Source organism: Carassius gibelio, chromosome B7 (genome assembly GCF_023724105.1).
Source record: "Carassius gibelio isolate Cgi1373 ecotype wild population from Czech Republic chromosome B7, carGib1.2-hapl.c, whole genome shotgun sequence".
Lineage (NCBI taxonomy): Eukaryota > Metazoa > Chordata > Actinopteri > Cypriniformes > Cyprinidae > Carassius > Carassius gibelio.
The window spans coordinates 27,248,092-27,260,778 of NC_068402.1; the positions used below are offsets into that span (position 1 = coordinate 27,248,092).

Genomic DNA, 12,687 nt, shown 5'->3' on the forward strand with positions numbered 1-12,687 from the left:
ATTGTTCACCAGCTTCTAATATTACATCTAAAGTAGCAGATTATGAACTCACTGTCATGGCATTCATAGTGCCACACAAACCTCTCCTACCTTGGTGTTCATTGGGAATGTAGTCTTGTGCCTCAGTGTACACAAGTAGGGATGACAGCATGAGCGGTTGGTTCAGCTCATTCTTCAGACAGATGTAGTGATATCCTAAAAGACACATAAACACACATATGGCAGATGTAGGACTGTAGAGATTTAGTACAGCATCAGACTAACAAGTCTGGTAGATCACTGCCTCGTACTGGAACTAACCTGGTCGCATTGCAGATACTGGCAAGATGCGATGGCCAATAAACTTTCCATTTTCTTCATACACTGCTATTCGCAGAGATGCAAGGGTGGGCAACACCACCTAGAAAGATAGAAATGAACAGCATTTCATTTAACCAAAAGGTGTAGATTAGTAGATTTTTAAACGGCTTCACAGTTTTACGCATTTTAGGACAAAATGTTTCTTTTCAGTTGTTACCTTGTTGAACAAAAAGGTTTCATCATCCCAGACCGGGTCCAGAGAGTTGTTGTTAGAAGTTTTCGTTCGATATTTCCTTTTAGTGTCTGCGGGAAGCCCAAACATGTCCACCTCCACGTAAACCCCAACCTTCTTATCGTTCAGAAACTGACCTGAGATGATCTATGTATATGAGGGAAAAGTGAGAAATGACACGATTGTACATATCACATGTGAAATTACAAAGTAAAATAGCTGACTATCACTATATCTTTAAACAGCATACTACATGTGCACAAAATACCCTGATTTTAACTGTGTTGGCTACGATGCCATCCACAATGTCCATAGTAAAGGGGTCGAAGTGTTTGTCCGTGCGTCTCATGAACTCTGGCTTCAGGAGATAACCACAGTGGCCGTTATATTCAAACACCCCCATGTTCAGCTGCATCGGCAAGTCTGAGACAGAGAAGAAATCAGCTTATTTAAAACTTTTCAAGGCTAGAAGAAGCAAGAAGACAATAAAATAGTGCTGTTTGCATAGCTGACCGAGAGTTTGGAAGTTTAGCGCCACCATTTGGCAACCCACGTTCCAGAAGAGCTGTGGCATATAGTTACTGGAGTCCACACGAGTCCCTTTGGGGTAGATCCGACTCAGCTGCTTCTTATTGTATCTGAATACAGACATTTTGCTCAGGAAGAACAACATTACTTGAATATAAAAGCGCAAACATGCACAAACCAAGCATATAACTTAAACCATTGCCATATCCTGATTTGTATATTTTCCAACCTAAGTAGTACTCAGAATTAGATTAAAGAATGTTGAAATGAGTATGTCAAAAATACCCTGATGGTCTATGATTTCTGGTGAATACAGTATATTCGGATCAGAACCACAAACACAAATTAAGAAAAAACACTCCAAGCTGGATTACATGGATCTGCTTTTTAAATGTCCACCAGTAATAGCCGGTCTAAAACAAAAAAAAACACAGCGGACATGAAATACTGAACCTACAATATGGTAGAAAGAATTAATGAGTAGTATAAATAAACAGAAATGTGGAGTGTACTGTATATATGAGGAGTTTATATATGACAGTATGATTGAAAGGTCAGTTCACATTGAAATGATATGCGTAAACTGTACAAAAGATGCTATTATGATATGGTAGTATGTACCAAAACTTGCCTACTCCTCCGTTACATACAAGATTTTTCTTCACATACTTTTAGGAGATATTACAAGTAGGTAAACTGGGATGCAGCACATTATAGCAGTCATTATCTGCTGACTGAGGCTGATGAAGGATACTCAACAAACTCGCTGGGAGAGTTCTTCAATGTGTCCATGCCTTTGGTTTCCACAAAAGATGACATCTCAAAATATTTATTCCTCTCTGAAAAGAGAGAGAAAGGGATCCAAGTTAAACTCTAAATGAACAATGATTTTATAAGACAGACGGATAATTCTGTCCTGGCTTCTAAATGGTCAACACAGACACAGAATACACAGCATAGTAACAGCTACGATGTGAAAGGCATCACGACTCACTGGTTGCCACCTCAAAGGATTTGAATTTGACAGGTTCAATGTAGTTGACCAGCGTAGACATCTCTTCTGTAGCATTCACCTCACTGTACGCAGTGCCCTGAAACAGAGAGACACGTCAAAGATGCACACAGAAAGAGAGACAGAGAGAAGAATAGCAAACATGACAGACTGATTGGAGTTACCTCATCAGTGTTGTTGTGTTTCTTTGGATCTGGAATGGGTTCCTCTTCCTCCTCTTCTTCACTGTCCCCATCTCCCCGATCTAGTAATTAATATAAAAAAATAATACAGACAAACAGAGAAAACTGAATACACACTTTAAGTGCATTAACCATGATCTTCCAGACAGGTGCCTTAGTGACAATCCTGATTGGTTGAGACCTCATGTCAACTAGGCACAAACCCACCAATAGACTTGCGGATATCAAGATCTTTGGCCATCCTCTCTGCAAGCTTCTCGCCCCCATTGGACATGAGCTGGCCCACCTCCCCATCAGACAATGGACAATCTAAACACAAATCTCATGATGAATGGGTTTGGATGTGAAATGAAACCGGTAACAGAAAATTGTAATGTGTGCATATGAAATTGCTTGTAAATGAATGGGCCAGAATGATTTCAAGACGACAAAAAGAGTGAAAACTACAACTAAAACACAACCTTATGCATTTTCAGTGCAGAAGAGCTGCAAAATGTAGCTAATGAAAGAGTTAAAATTGTAAATGTCATCATTAACGACCAAGAAAGAGTAAATGATGACAAATAATGACAAATGATGACATGGTTCAATAGCTAACTATATAATCATGCAGATATGATAGAGATGTGCAATAAAATGGACCTTGAGAATAAGTGATGAAATAAAAATGATTCCAAAATAAAAAAATCATATAAGATCACATGTGAAATGGATGTTGAAGACTGCAATACTAGTTAGGACAAAGCAGTTCACAGTAAAAGTTCTTAATTTTTTTCACTGTTCAGTGTATAATTTTGCTGTCAGACTGATTCAAGCTAACGTCATGGGTTTGAGACTTATGCACTAAAAAATCTGGTTGAAAAGAGCCATTTACTTGCAATTCAGACATCACATACATACTTACATTACACCTGTTGCTGGGACAACAACAAGGACAATGCAATAATGCTGAATGCTGATGGAGGAAACTCGGACATGCACTCTAAGAGACCATTCACACAGAGCATATTTTCTGAATTACACTATGTGCATTCTAGGTAAAGCAAGTTTAAACATTTTAAGGGTTTAAGGGCCATTGATTTCCCAAAAAAATATTTTAACATGATCCTTCACTTATAAAAGCTTTATTTATAAGCTTCACATAAAATTAACTTCACTTGTAAAGTTTTTGCACAAAAACAGTCTTATGTATGTTTGTAAAAAATACCTTTACAAATTACAAAGGCTTAGGCATGGTGTTTTTTGTTTGTTTGTTTTGTTCCACTGCCCTGAGTCTCTCTTTTTTTAAATGTGAAACAAGTGTGAATGGACCCAGTGTGTGAAGATACCCCATCTTGACACAAGTTGCTACAGTATACATACTTAAATTATTGTTGTAATTGTTTTGATACACAGTCACTTTTGTGTTAGAGTGGACACACCATTCAAAGGTGAGGACTGCTCATCTGTCCCGTCCTTGCGTCTGATGCTCCCACCATTTGAGGCCCTGTGCTGATGTTTCTTCTTGTTCTTGATCAAGATCTTCCCCATGAGTTCCTGGGGGCTTGGCAGCGATTGACCAGGAACCAGCTGTAAAAACAATAAACACATAAAAATGATTCTCTTCATTATAATTGCCAAATCACTGCATTCCATGGTCAAATATTTCTGTAATAGCAAAAACTACATAATTAGTGTAATTATATCACTACATTGGTCTGTTTCCTTCTACAATAATGCAGTGATTTCAGGTCAAAACATGACTTTCATTTATTATTTTATCTGGTAGTCACTTAATAATTTGGAAACAAACTTTATTAGGATGATACAGAACGCCTTCACTTTTACTGGGATCCTGAGTACCCTTGACTAGATATTCTAGCGATAATGGACCATCCTTGAACCACAAGTAAAGTTAGCATAAGTTTAACTTTGACCTCTGCTTTAGAAAACTTAGCTTGAAAGTTTATAATGATTGTAAAACCTTTGAAAGTTTTAAGGTGACAGACAGATAGATTGACTGATTGATCGATTAACTGATTTGTAACAATTAAAGTTGAACTTAAATTTTATTTTAGAATTATTGAATGGTTTTTGAAGTTTGGCTTTTTTAAGGTGTTGAAGAACTCACCGGATATTTCTCCAGGGGTTCAATGAGCAGCGCATCCCCGAACATAGAGCGACAGTACTCTGCCATTTTAGCCTGCTGCTTTGCCCTAAAAGAACATAATCAAGATACAAATTAACAGGATAAAAAAAAAAGAAAAACAAGAAATAAGCATTATTCACACTCATACTTACGAGTCCACGTGATTTTCGAAGGACAGGATGAGAGGGTAGGGAGACGTCTTGAACGCACTTTCAGCGATGGCCTCGATCACTTCCTAAAATTACAAATATTGAAACTTTGTCTCTCACTGCAGTTCAGTGTTTGTGCGGTTTAAATGAAGCGGTTTTCATTTGACAGTAAAGGTGCAGTCACATTAGGGAAGTTTTGCGGTCAAAAAAAGTTCCTTATGTCAGTAGTGCTGCGATGTATGAAGCTCAGCTCAGCAGGAGCTACTTTCAAACCAAGCAGCTTTCTATTGGTCAGCAGGCAAATCCATGTGACCTACAGTACTTGAACCCTTGGCTAAATCTTCACACGGAAATCTTGCAAAATTGCAAGGATTCCAATTGAAGTCACTGTATTTTTCCCATAAACATTTGCAGAACAATGTTAAATGTGAGGCCATAAACACACCTTGAACGATATCTCAGTTGTCATGGTAAAACCGTGCGTGATGATTGGCTCTTCCTCAGGTGGGCGGCCCTTCCAGCAGTCCAGCTCTATACAGCGGCATCCTGTCAGCAACACCTGCCTGTACATCTCCACTGAAGACAGGCCCGTCAACTGACCCACTGAAGCGGGAAAACACAGACAGAGTTCACAAATGTGTGTTTATTACCATATTTGCATCTATGAGAGTGTTTATGCATCTGCGTACCTGTGAGGTATGTGTTGTGTGAGGAGTTGATGAAATAGTGGGACAGGGGTTGGTTCATATCATCGATGATGTCCAACCTCTCAGGAGGAACCACAGAGTTCTCATCACCTCCAAGATATTTTGTGAAGCCCATCAGGGAGATCTGATCTGCTCACACATGGACAGGTGAAACAAACCACCACCATCAGTCTCTTCGTCACCGTGTCTAAATTTGTGTGTGTGTGTGTGTGTGTGAGAAAGAGTGCATCTGTACCTCTCTCCAGCTGGCTGGTGTTGGTCTCATATCTCTCCATGAGCTGGCGGACCTGATCTCGCTTGAGTGGTGGGTAAAGAACCTCATTTAGTCGAGAATCTCTCTGTTTGCGGTTTATAAAGTCCATCAGCTGATCCAGAGACAGGAAGGGCTTCCCTTTGGAGCCACTGTGAACACAGTGAAGAATTAAACGAGTCAAAAACATTTCACAAAGTATCTTTACAGAATTGTTAAGACATGAAGTGGCCCAAGACATATTTGGACACACTTAATAATGTATAAATATCACTTTATTAGAAACAAATATTATAAACAAAGTATCAGTAGCATTTCTTTTTCGGGGCCCTTTTTACACAGATATGTTTCAATACTTTATTCTGAATAGCATATCTTTTGTTTTGTAAATTACAAACCTAACAAACTTCTTTTGTGAAAACTAGCTTGAAAGTGTGCCATTTATCTTCAATATAAATTCTATTTAGTTGTTATATTAAATCAGAGAATATCGGTCATAAATAATTAAATGTGGCTTAATTAAATAATTAAAATCGCTTTTTTTGGGGCTACTGTAACGTTGTCATCGCTGTTTGACTCCGTTCACTCACAGCTCCACGAAGATACGCTCCACCTCCGGTCTGGGACTGAGTTTGTTGAGAAAGTTCTGGAACATTTCCCAGGTGAAGTCATCTGGCTTTATACCATCCGCCTGAGGACAATAAAGAAATGAATGAATGACAATGAATGAATGAAGATATGAATCTTAATAAATAATCTTGTAAAAAGCTATTTTATCATTAAAAGTAATAGAAGAGAAAATTTTGTAATGATTTTTAGCGTTATTTTGTGTCTGCAGTGCATTTTAAAAGGGAAATTACCAAGGAAAACCGGATTTATCTTGTGTTGAAATAAAGACTTTTATGTACTATATAGGTACATATGTTCACAACATGAAAAATAAAATGTAGAAATGAGACCCACAGTACAGCTAGATAGCACAGTTCAACATTTGCTCAGCTCTACATTAGTGAATGTGCTTGTTTTGGGGGTTGATGATATTGATACAATGACTGACTAGAAATGTGTTTACTTCATGTTAAACAGGTCATTATTTGTTGATGTCTGGTGTAGAATATGGCCTCTTTAAGTTTTGCAATTCACACTGAAGTTCAACCAGCAGAGGGCAGCATAAGGCAGTGAACAGATTGAGGTGGACATGTGCTGATCTAAGACCAGCTCCTCTGTGTCCAAACTGAACCATAAAAGGACTGACCACAGATCACCAAAAGAGTGGCAAAGAAAAAGAAATAAGGAACATGTGACGTGAAGACAGAGTGAGACGCAAAACAAAAGAGATTGGACTAAAGAGATGATGGTTGTGGGTTACATATATATAAAAAAAGCATTTATATTGAAAGAACAAAAGAGACAAAAACAGAAACAAACATGTCACATGGAACCACAGCAGACAGACAGTAAAGGATCAAACTGAAACTGGCTAAAGGTGTAATAACTTGTGATTGGTGCATGACTGATTGATTACCCTGTTATTGACCAGACCGCTGTGCTCCAGCGCCATCTCCACACGTTTCTTATCTGAGAACATTTTCAGGATGCTGAGAGAAGTGAAAGAGAAAGAAAAAGAAAAGAAGTGAAAGCAACGATGAATGAAGAAGTGGCAAATTAGCAACGACAGCCCTGAAGAACTGGAAACATCGCTATGTTTGAGTAAGAGAGCTTGTGTTTACTCACTTCTTCACTGGGATTTTCCCATCCTGATTTACCTGCAGCTTCAGCTTGGTGTAACTATGAAAAAAGACAGTTAACAGCATCACACTGGTTTCATTATCCTTGATCTTTTTCATTAGCCTACACTGATTATCTGCAGTTATAAATTAACTAAATCTTAATAAAACTACAGACTCTTGGAACAACAAACACCTGACATTAGCACCGTCTCAGACTGATGCAAAGACTACGACAATAAGGGGTATTTTACATTGCCTCCATGGTATTTTATATTGGCATTTGGCCTGGTGGGGAGTTGACCTCAAATTCGGTTTGTAAATGAGGATTTAACATTAATATCTCACCCAAAATTAAAAACTCTGTCGCTTACTCATCATCAAGTCTTTAAGACTTCCTTTCTTCCATGACTGGGAATGAGAGTTTTCAATTTAATTTTTGGTGAACTGACCTGACCACCCATGACCATCAATTACAAAATCAACCCATTTGTCAAGTCTTGAGTTGAGAGGATTCAGAGTGAAGTCAAATTGTGAGAAAACAGGTCAGATTATTAATAAGTAACAATTATGATAAATAAAGCTGCAACGGTAAGTTGCAGAGAAAAGGAAAGGCAGTAGCATTGGAAAGATATAAAGTAGTGATTCAATTTTGAGATTTAATCACAATTGTAAAATATTCACAAATACGAGAAATAAAGTTGCAGTGTGAGATATATAGTTCAGTGAAGTGGGCTGGCACTTTTTTGTATTTGTGCTACACCAACGTGTCACTTGGCATCAAACAACAGCTTCAGACACACACACACACACACACACACACACCCCGAGAGAGAGAGAGAGAGAGAGAGAGAGAGAGAGAGAGAGAGAGAGAGAGAGAGAGAGAGAACTCACGCTTTGAAGAAGAAGGTGTTGCGGGAAGCATTCTGGGAAAGTATGTTTGTGGCAAGTTTAAACAGCTCATCAGTCCACTCCTGGAAACCCAATCATAACACCAAATAAACGTTCATAAGTGAGCTCATACATTTATTATGCAAATATGATGATCCTTTAAAATCAGTCAAACTTCATACAAAATCAATCAAACTTCAATATTAGTCTCAGATGAGAGTCATCTAATGTACAGTGGGTCATTCAGAGCACACTCCAGCAAAGGTAGAAAGAGGACAAACAGGACAGAGAGAGAAAGAGGGAACGAAAGCATGGACATGGTATCTAGGTGATGGGCCTGTTGTCGTGGTTACCTTGCAATAGCCTTCCTGCACAGCTTGGAAGTTGAGGAAGGAGATGTTGACCAGGTCATTGCCGTAGACGATAGTTAGCAGCTTTGTTTCTGGGCTGCTGTCTGCTTTGTTGAAACCCAGTGTATCACGTATACGTTGGTCCTAAAAACACAGGCAAACCTTACCACCCACGTGCACTGACATATGAACCTTTCCAAACATAACCTTCAACACAGGCTCACATAAAAACGTACCTTTGGCATCTTGGCAAACCTCCCAGTCCTGGTGTCCCTGATTTGACTGATGTCCAGGATTTCCACATCCTATAATAATAATAATAAAAAAAACAACAACGACAGATACACAAAGAGATAAATAAATCATAATCATTGCTTCTCAACCAGAGAACCGGGGCCCAATAGTGTGCCTCAAAATTTGGTACGGACAAAATAAGCATTAAATAAGTACATAAATGAACCCTGTCAACAAACAACAGTTTTATTTTCTTTGAAAGAGTTTCCCTCCCTAAACATGTGATTTTATTTACTTGTCTAATCATTTGTCAAATACTGCTGAATGAGTTTAATGGTTCAAATTAACCCCGGTAATGATAATAATAGGTTTGTCATTTACTTTCATTTCCTCAGAATTAATGTCAGTTAGACAGAAAGTGGAGACAGGCATACATCCGACATTTCAAATCAAAAGTTTTGTGGTTTACTGTCTGTTTCTCTTAAATCCAACCGCAGCTATATACGCAACAGTGTACTCATAAACGTGGACACTGTCACAACGCAGACATACACTTTAACTCTCCTGGGAAAAATACTGACGACTCATTATGAACTGCACAGATTTCGGTCCAATCTGATTATTTTGAGAGTGATAATGCCCCTCCCCCATTACCACCTGTCACCAATTAGGAAGTAGCAAATAGTGGCTCCTAGCTGTGACTTTTTACAACTTAAAAGAAGAGCATTTAATACGTCTCGTCTGTTTAAGGTAAATGTGTCAGCAAAATATAGAAAAAGGGTGATTTCATGGGGTCTTTAAGAGTAATGGCGAATGAAATAACACTGAACAGATGTCCAGAGAATCCCTGACACCGCACACACACAAACACTGACAAAGCGAAGGATGCGGTCACTTAAGTGGAGAAGCAGTCATAAGTTAAGAGTGAACTTTATGACAGATTCCCTCAACACTTCAGGATTCACATCTCGGATAAACGTCTCTGCTTCATGTGCTCTGGAAAGAGAGTCGATCTCGTAAAGAGAATAGCTGAGTAAATGAGCTGGGGCAGTGGTTGGATGACTGTGCTTGTAAACTTCAACAATAAACAAAGCAGATCTGGACTGTAAATACTTGCTCTATAGCCGAGGGCTCCCTCCCTTTCTCTCTCGCTCTTTATCATCTTCCGCTTTCCTGTACTATCGTCCCCTCCCACCATGGTGTGTGACCGTGTGGATGAAACTCAAGAGTGTGTGCGAGGGTCATGGGTTACTGGTCAAAGTCTGCTAAGGACTGGTTCCAGTCCAAACAGGCCCAGCAGTATGGACCCGGACATACACACACACACACACACACACACACACACACACACCTCTCTATATTTTTCTCCCTGCAGCTAATGACTCATCATGAAACACTGGCTCCCTAAAGCGATACTGGGACAATTTATTTATATTTTAATGATTCATTTTCAGATACTGTGAACTTCCTAAACCAGTAATGTTTGTTCTTTAAAATATTTTAACAAAACAAAAACTAGCGCTATCTGTCCATATGTGCACAACATGGTGTCCTTAGCATTACTTTAGAATGAATAAATAACAAAAATGTATAAAAATATATATTTTTTATAACACTGAAATACATCAAAAATAATACAAGTAAAAATACATAAAAATAATAATAATCCCATTTTATTTAAGATATGGAGTTGACAATAAAATTAAGGAAGTAAAAGTTGTAAAGCTTTCCGCCCTGCCTCTTCCCCATTCTGTGGGTGTGACTGTAAATATAAACAAGTTATCTGAGATTTCTACCAAAACAAAAATAAAAAATAAAACAATTATTAAAAACAATGACACAAACAATGAATAAAACTGATCCAGAGACACAGCTATTTTTATATGAAGATATATTTACCACAGTTCAGCTGTAAAGTAATGTAACATTGATGGTATCAACAGGCTGCATTCGACTAACCGCTACAGGCTTAGACTTGTGAAATATCTTCCTGAAAAAATTAGGCAAGCGTTTCTGCACAAGGGTGTATGCAAGTGTGCGGCAGTTCCTAGCATACATGCATTCCCCTCATTCCTGGCCAACAAAGAATGTTGACCTAAAGTTTAATATTTAGCCCACAATGTCACTGTAGTGTTATTATGTCATTTATAAAGTTCAGAAAGAGGAACACAATATACACACTAAATAGACACAAGTGGTTCTTGTACTGGTGACATCACATCAAAAAACTGTTTCTCTATTTATGATTCAGCATTTTCACAGGTACAGAGTAAGTCCCCTTCTCTGTTTAAGATTATGGCTTTTACCATGCAGCTGCCATACATCTAACTTGCATCGCTGTGACAAAAGGTGATAGAATATAAAGGCAAATGGACACCATGTTTCCAAGTAAAACGTCTGTGTACAAAACGTTGTTTTCAAAATTCTTGGAACACCCTAACTGCTCATTCATTCTGCAATCAAATATATCTGAATAATGACAGTTGCCCTGGGTCCTGCTTTATAACTGACAGGTTATTTGTTCTTCAGGTAATCTGAAACATGCATTTCCTACATTTCTGTGCTCATGTTCTGCCTCTTTAGCAGTTTGCACAAAGAAGAAAATATAATTTTAAACAATTGTTCCAGTACATATACATACATATACACAAACATGTATTATGTAAACAAAAACTTATTTTCAATGCAATTAATCACGATTTCTCGTTTAACAGCACTAATATACACATACATATATGCATACACACTCACATAAATAAAATAAAAAAATTATATATATATATATATATATATATATATATATATATATATATATATATATATATATAAATAAACACACACACACAAACAAACACACACTAGGGGTGGGGCGTTATCTGCGTTAACGTGAGACTCTTTTTTATTGGGCGATAAAAAAAATATCGCCGTTAATATATTCTCAAAGTTGGGTTGGGAGCTGGGTCTATACTAAGCAAGTTATGATGATTTTCACCTTGATATTTTATATAACCAACTGGCTGAGGCCAGCCTAAAAAGATGCTCAGGACAGTTGACGGGCCACTGCTGCGCATCATCATGAAAGCTTATCTTTTTCACATGTTTTTAAGCCTTACCGCTTGTCGATTTAAACATTAAAGCATCCAAACACAAGACGCAGAGAAGCTGAACAGAGTAGCTGGTTACTCGCGCGCTGTGTTCGGTGCGCACGAGAGAGAGAGAGAGAGAGCCGCGTATCACGGACAGTGACAATGAACTGAGTTCTCTTCTGTGAAGTTCACCTCGAAGTCCCTCTTGCACCTGAACGAACAAATACAAATCGCAGTTTGAACAAACAAAATATGTGAAAGAGCCCAATTCAGTACTCGCGGTGTTCTGGTGTTCAGGGTTTACGCAGAGAAAGGCGTCTCAAAACACTTGAACATCGAATTTGCTTATTTTTGCTCGTGCCGACAAATACATACAAAATGTGTCAAAATATCCACCTTGGAAATTACGCAAAAAAAAAAAAAAACAGTTATTTCTTAAGTGAAAGTAAACAGTTGAGGAAAAATAATGGGATGTGTATTATATTGGATGTGTTCATCGTCTCTTAAAGTGACCGCGCCTAATTTAGCTACTGGCTGCTGTAATGTTAATCCAAGAAAATGAAAATGAAAGTCACTCACTGCTCTTGACTGAATTTGTAGTATTAACAGTCAAACCAAAAATTATTCAGACACCAGATATAATTTTTGATATATATAGCAAAACTGTAATAATGTGAGAAATGTTGAAGGTGTCTGAATAAATGTAGGTTTGATTGTATATTTCATTTTTACACTGAAGACTATCCAGTGCTATTTTACATTTAATTATTTGGTTTCTGTACCTTGACACCTACAAACTTGAAAAAAAAAACTTGAACATTGGTGTGAAACAGGCATAAGGTTGTTTGCGCCTTGTGCAATGTGGAATTAATTTACAGCTTTTTCAAGCACTTTGTGATGCATTTTGGAAA

At 37.9% G+C, this 12,687-nt stretch overlaps 1 protein-coding gene across 2 annotated transcripts in view; it reads right to left on the minus strand.

The window, feature by feature from the left end:
- Positions 1–12,687, minus strand: part of plcb3 (phospholipase C, beta 3 (phosphatidylinositol-specific)) — a 56,189-nt gene that overhangs the window by 13,644 nt on the left and 29,858 nt on the right. For both annotated transcript variants that reach the window (XM_052560496.1, XM_052560497.1), the window contains exons 3-23: positions 8,693–8,761; positions 8,460–8,600; positions 8,110–8,189; positions 7,223–7,276; positions 7,014–7,086; positions 6,079–6,179; positions 5,474–5,640; positions 5,221–5,367; positions 4,977–5,134; positions 4,535–4,617; positions 4,365–4,449; positions 3,676–3,823; positions 2,462–2,563; positions 2,237–2,316; positions 2,055–2,151; positions 1,815–1,899; positions 1,046–1,170; positions 801–955; positions 518–679; positions 301–400; positions 91–195 (exon numbers count right to left, since the gene is read on the minus strand). In XM_052560496.1, coding sequence (XP_052416456.1) covers positions 91–195; positions 301–400; positions 518–679; positions 801–955; positions 1,046–1,170; positions 1,815–1,899; positions 2,055–2,151; positions 2,237–2,316; positions 2,462–2,563; positions 3,676–3,823; positions 4,365–4,449; positions 4,535–4,617; positions 4,977–5,134; positions 5,221–5,367; positions 5,474–5,640; positions 6,079–6,179; positions 7,014–7,086; positions 7,223–7,276; positions 8,110–8,189; positions 8,460–8,600; positions 8,693–8,761 — 2,317 coding nt within the window. The remainder of the gene's footprint in view (positions 1–90; positions 196–300; positions 401–517; positions 680–800; positions 956–1,045; positions 1,171–1,814; positions 1,900–2,054; positions 2,152–2,236; positions 2,317–2,461; positions 2,564–3,675; positions 3,824–4,364; positions 4,450–4,534; positions 4,618–4,976; positions 5,135–5,220; positions 5,368–5,473; positions 5,641–6,078; positions 6,180–7,013; positions 7,087–7,222; positions 7,277–8,109; positions 8,190–8,459; positions 8,601–8,692; positions 8,762–12,687) is intronic.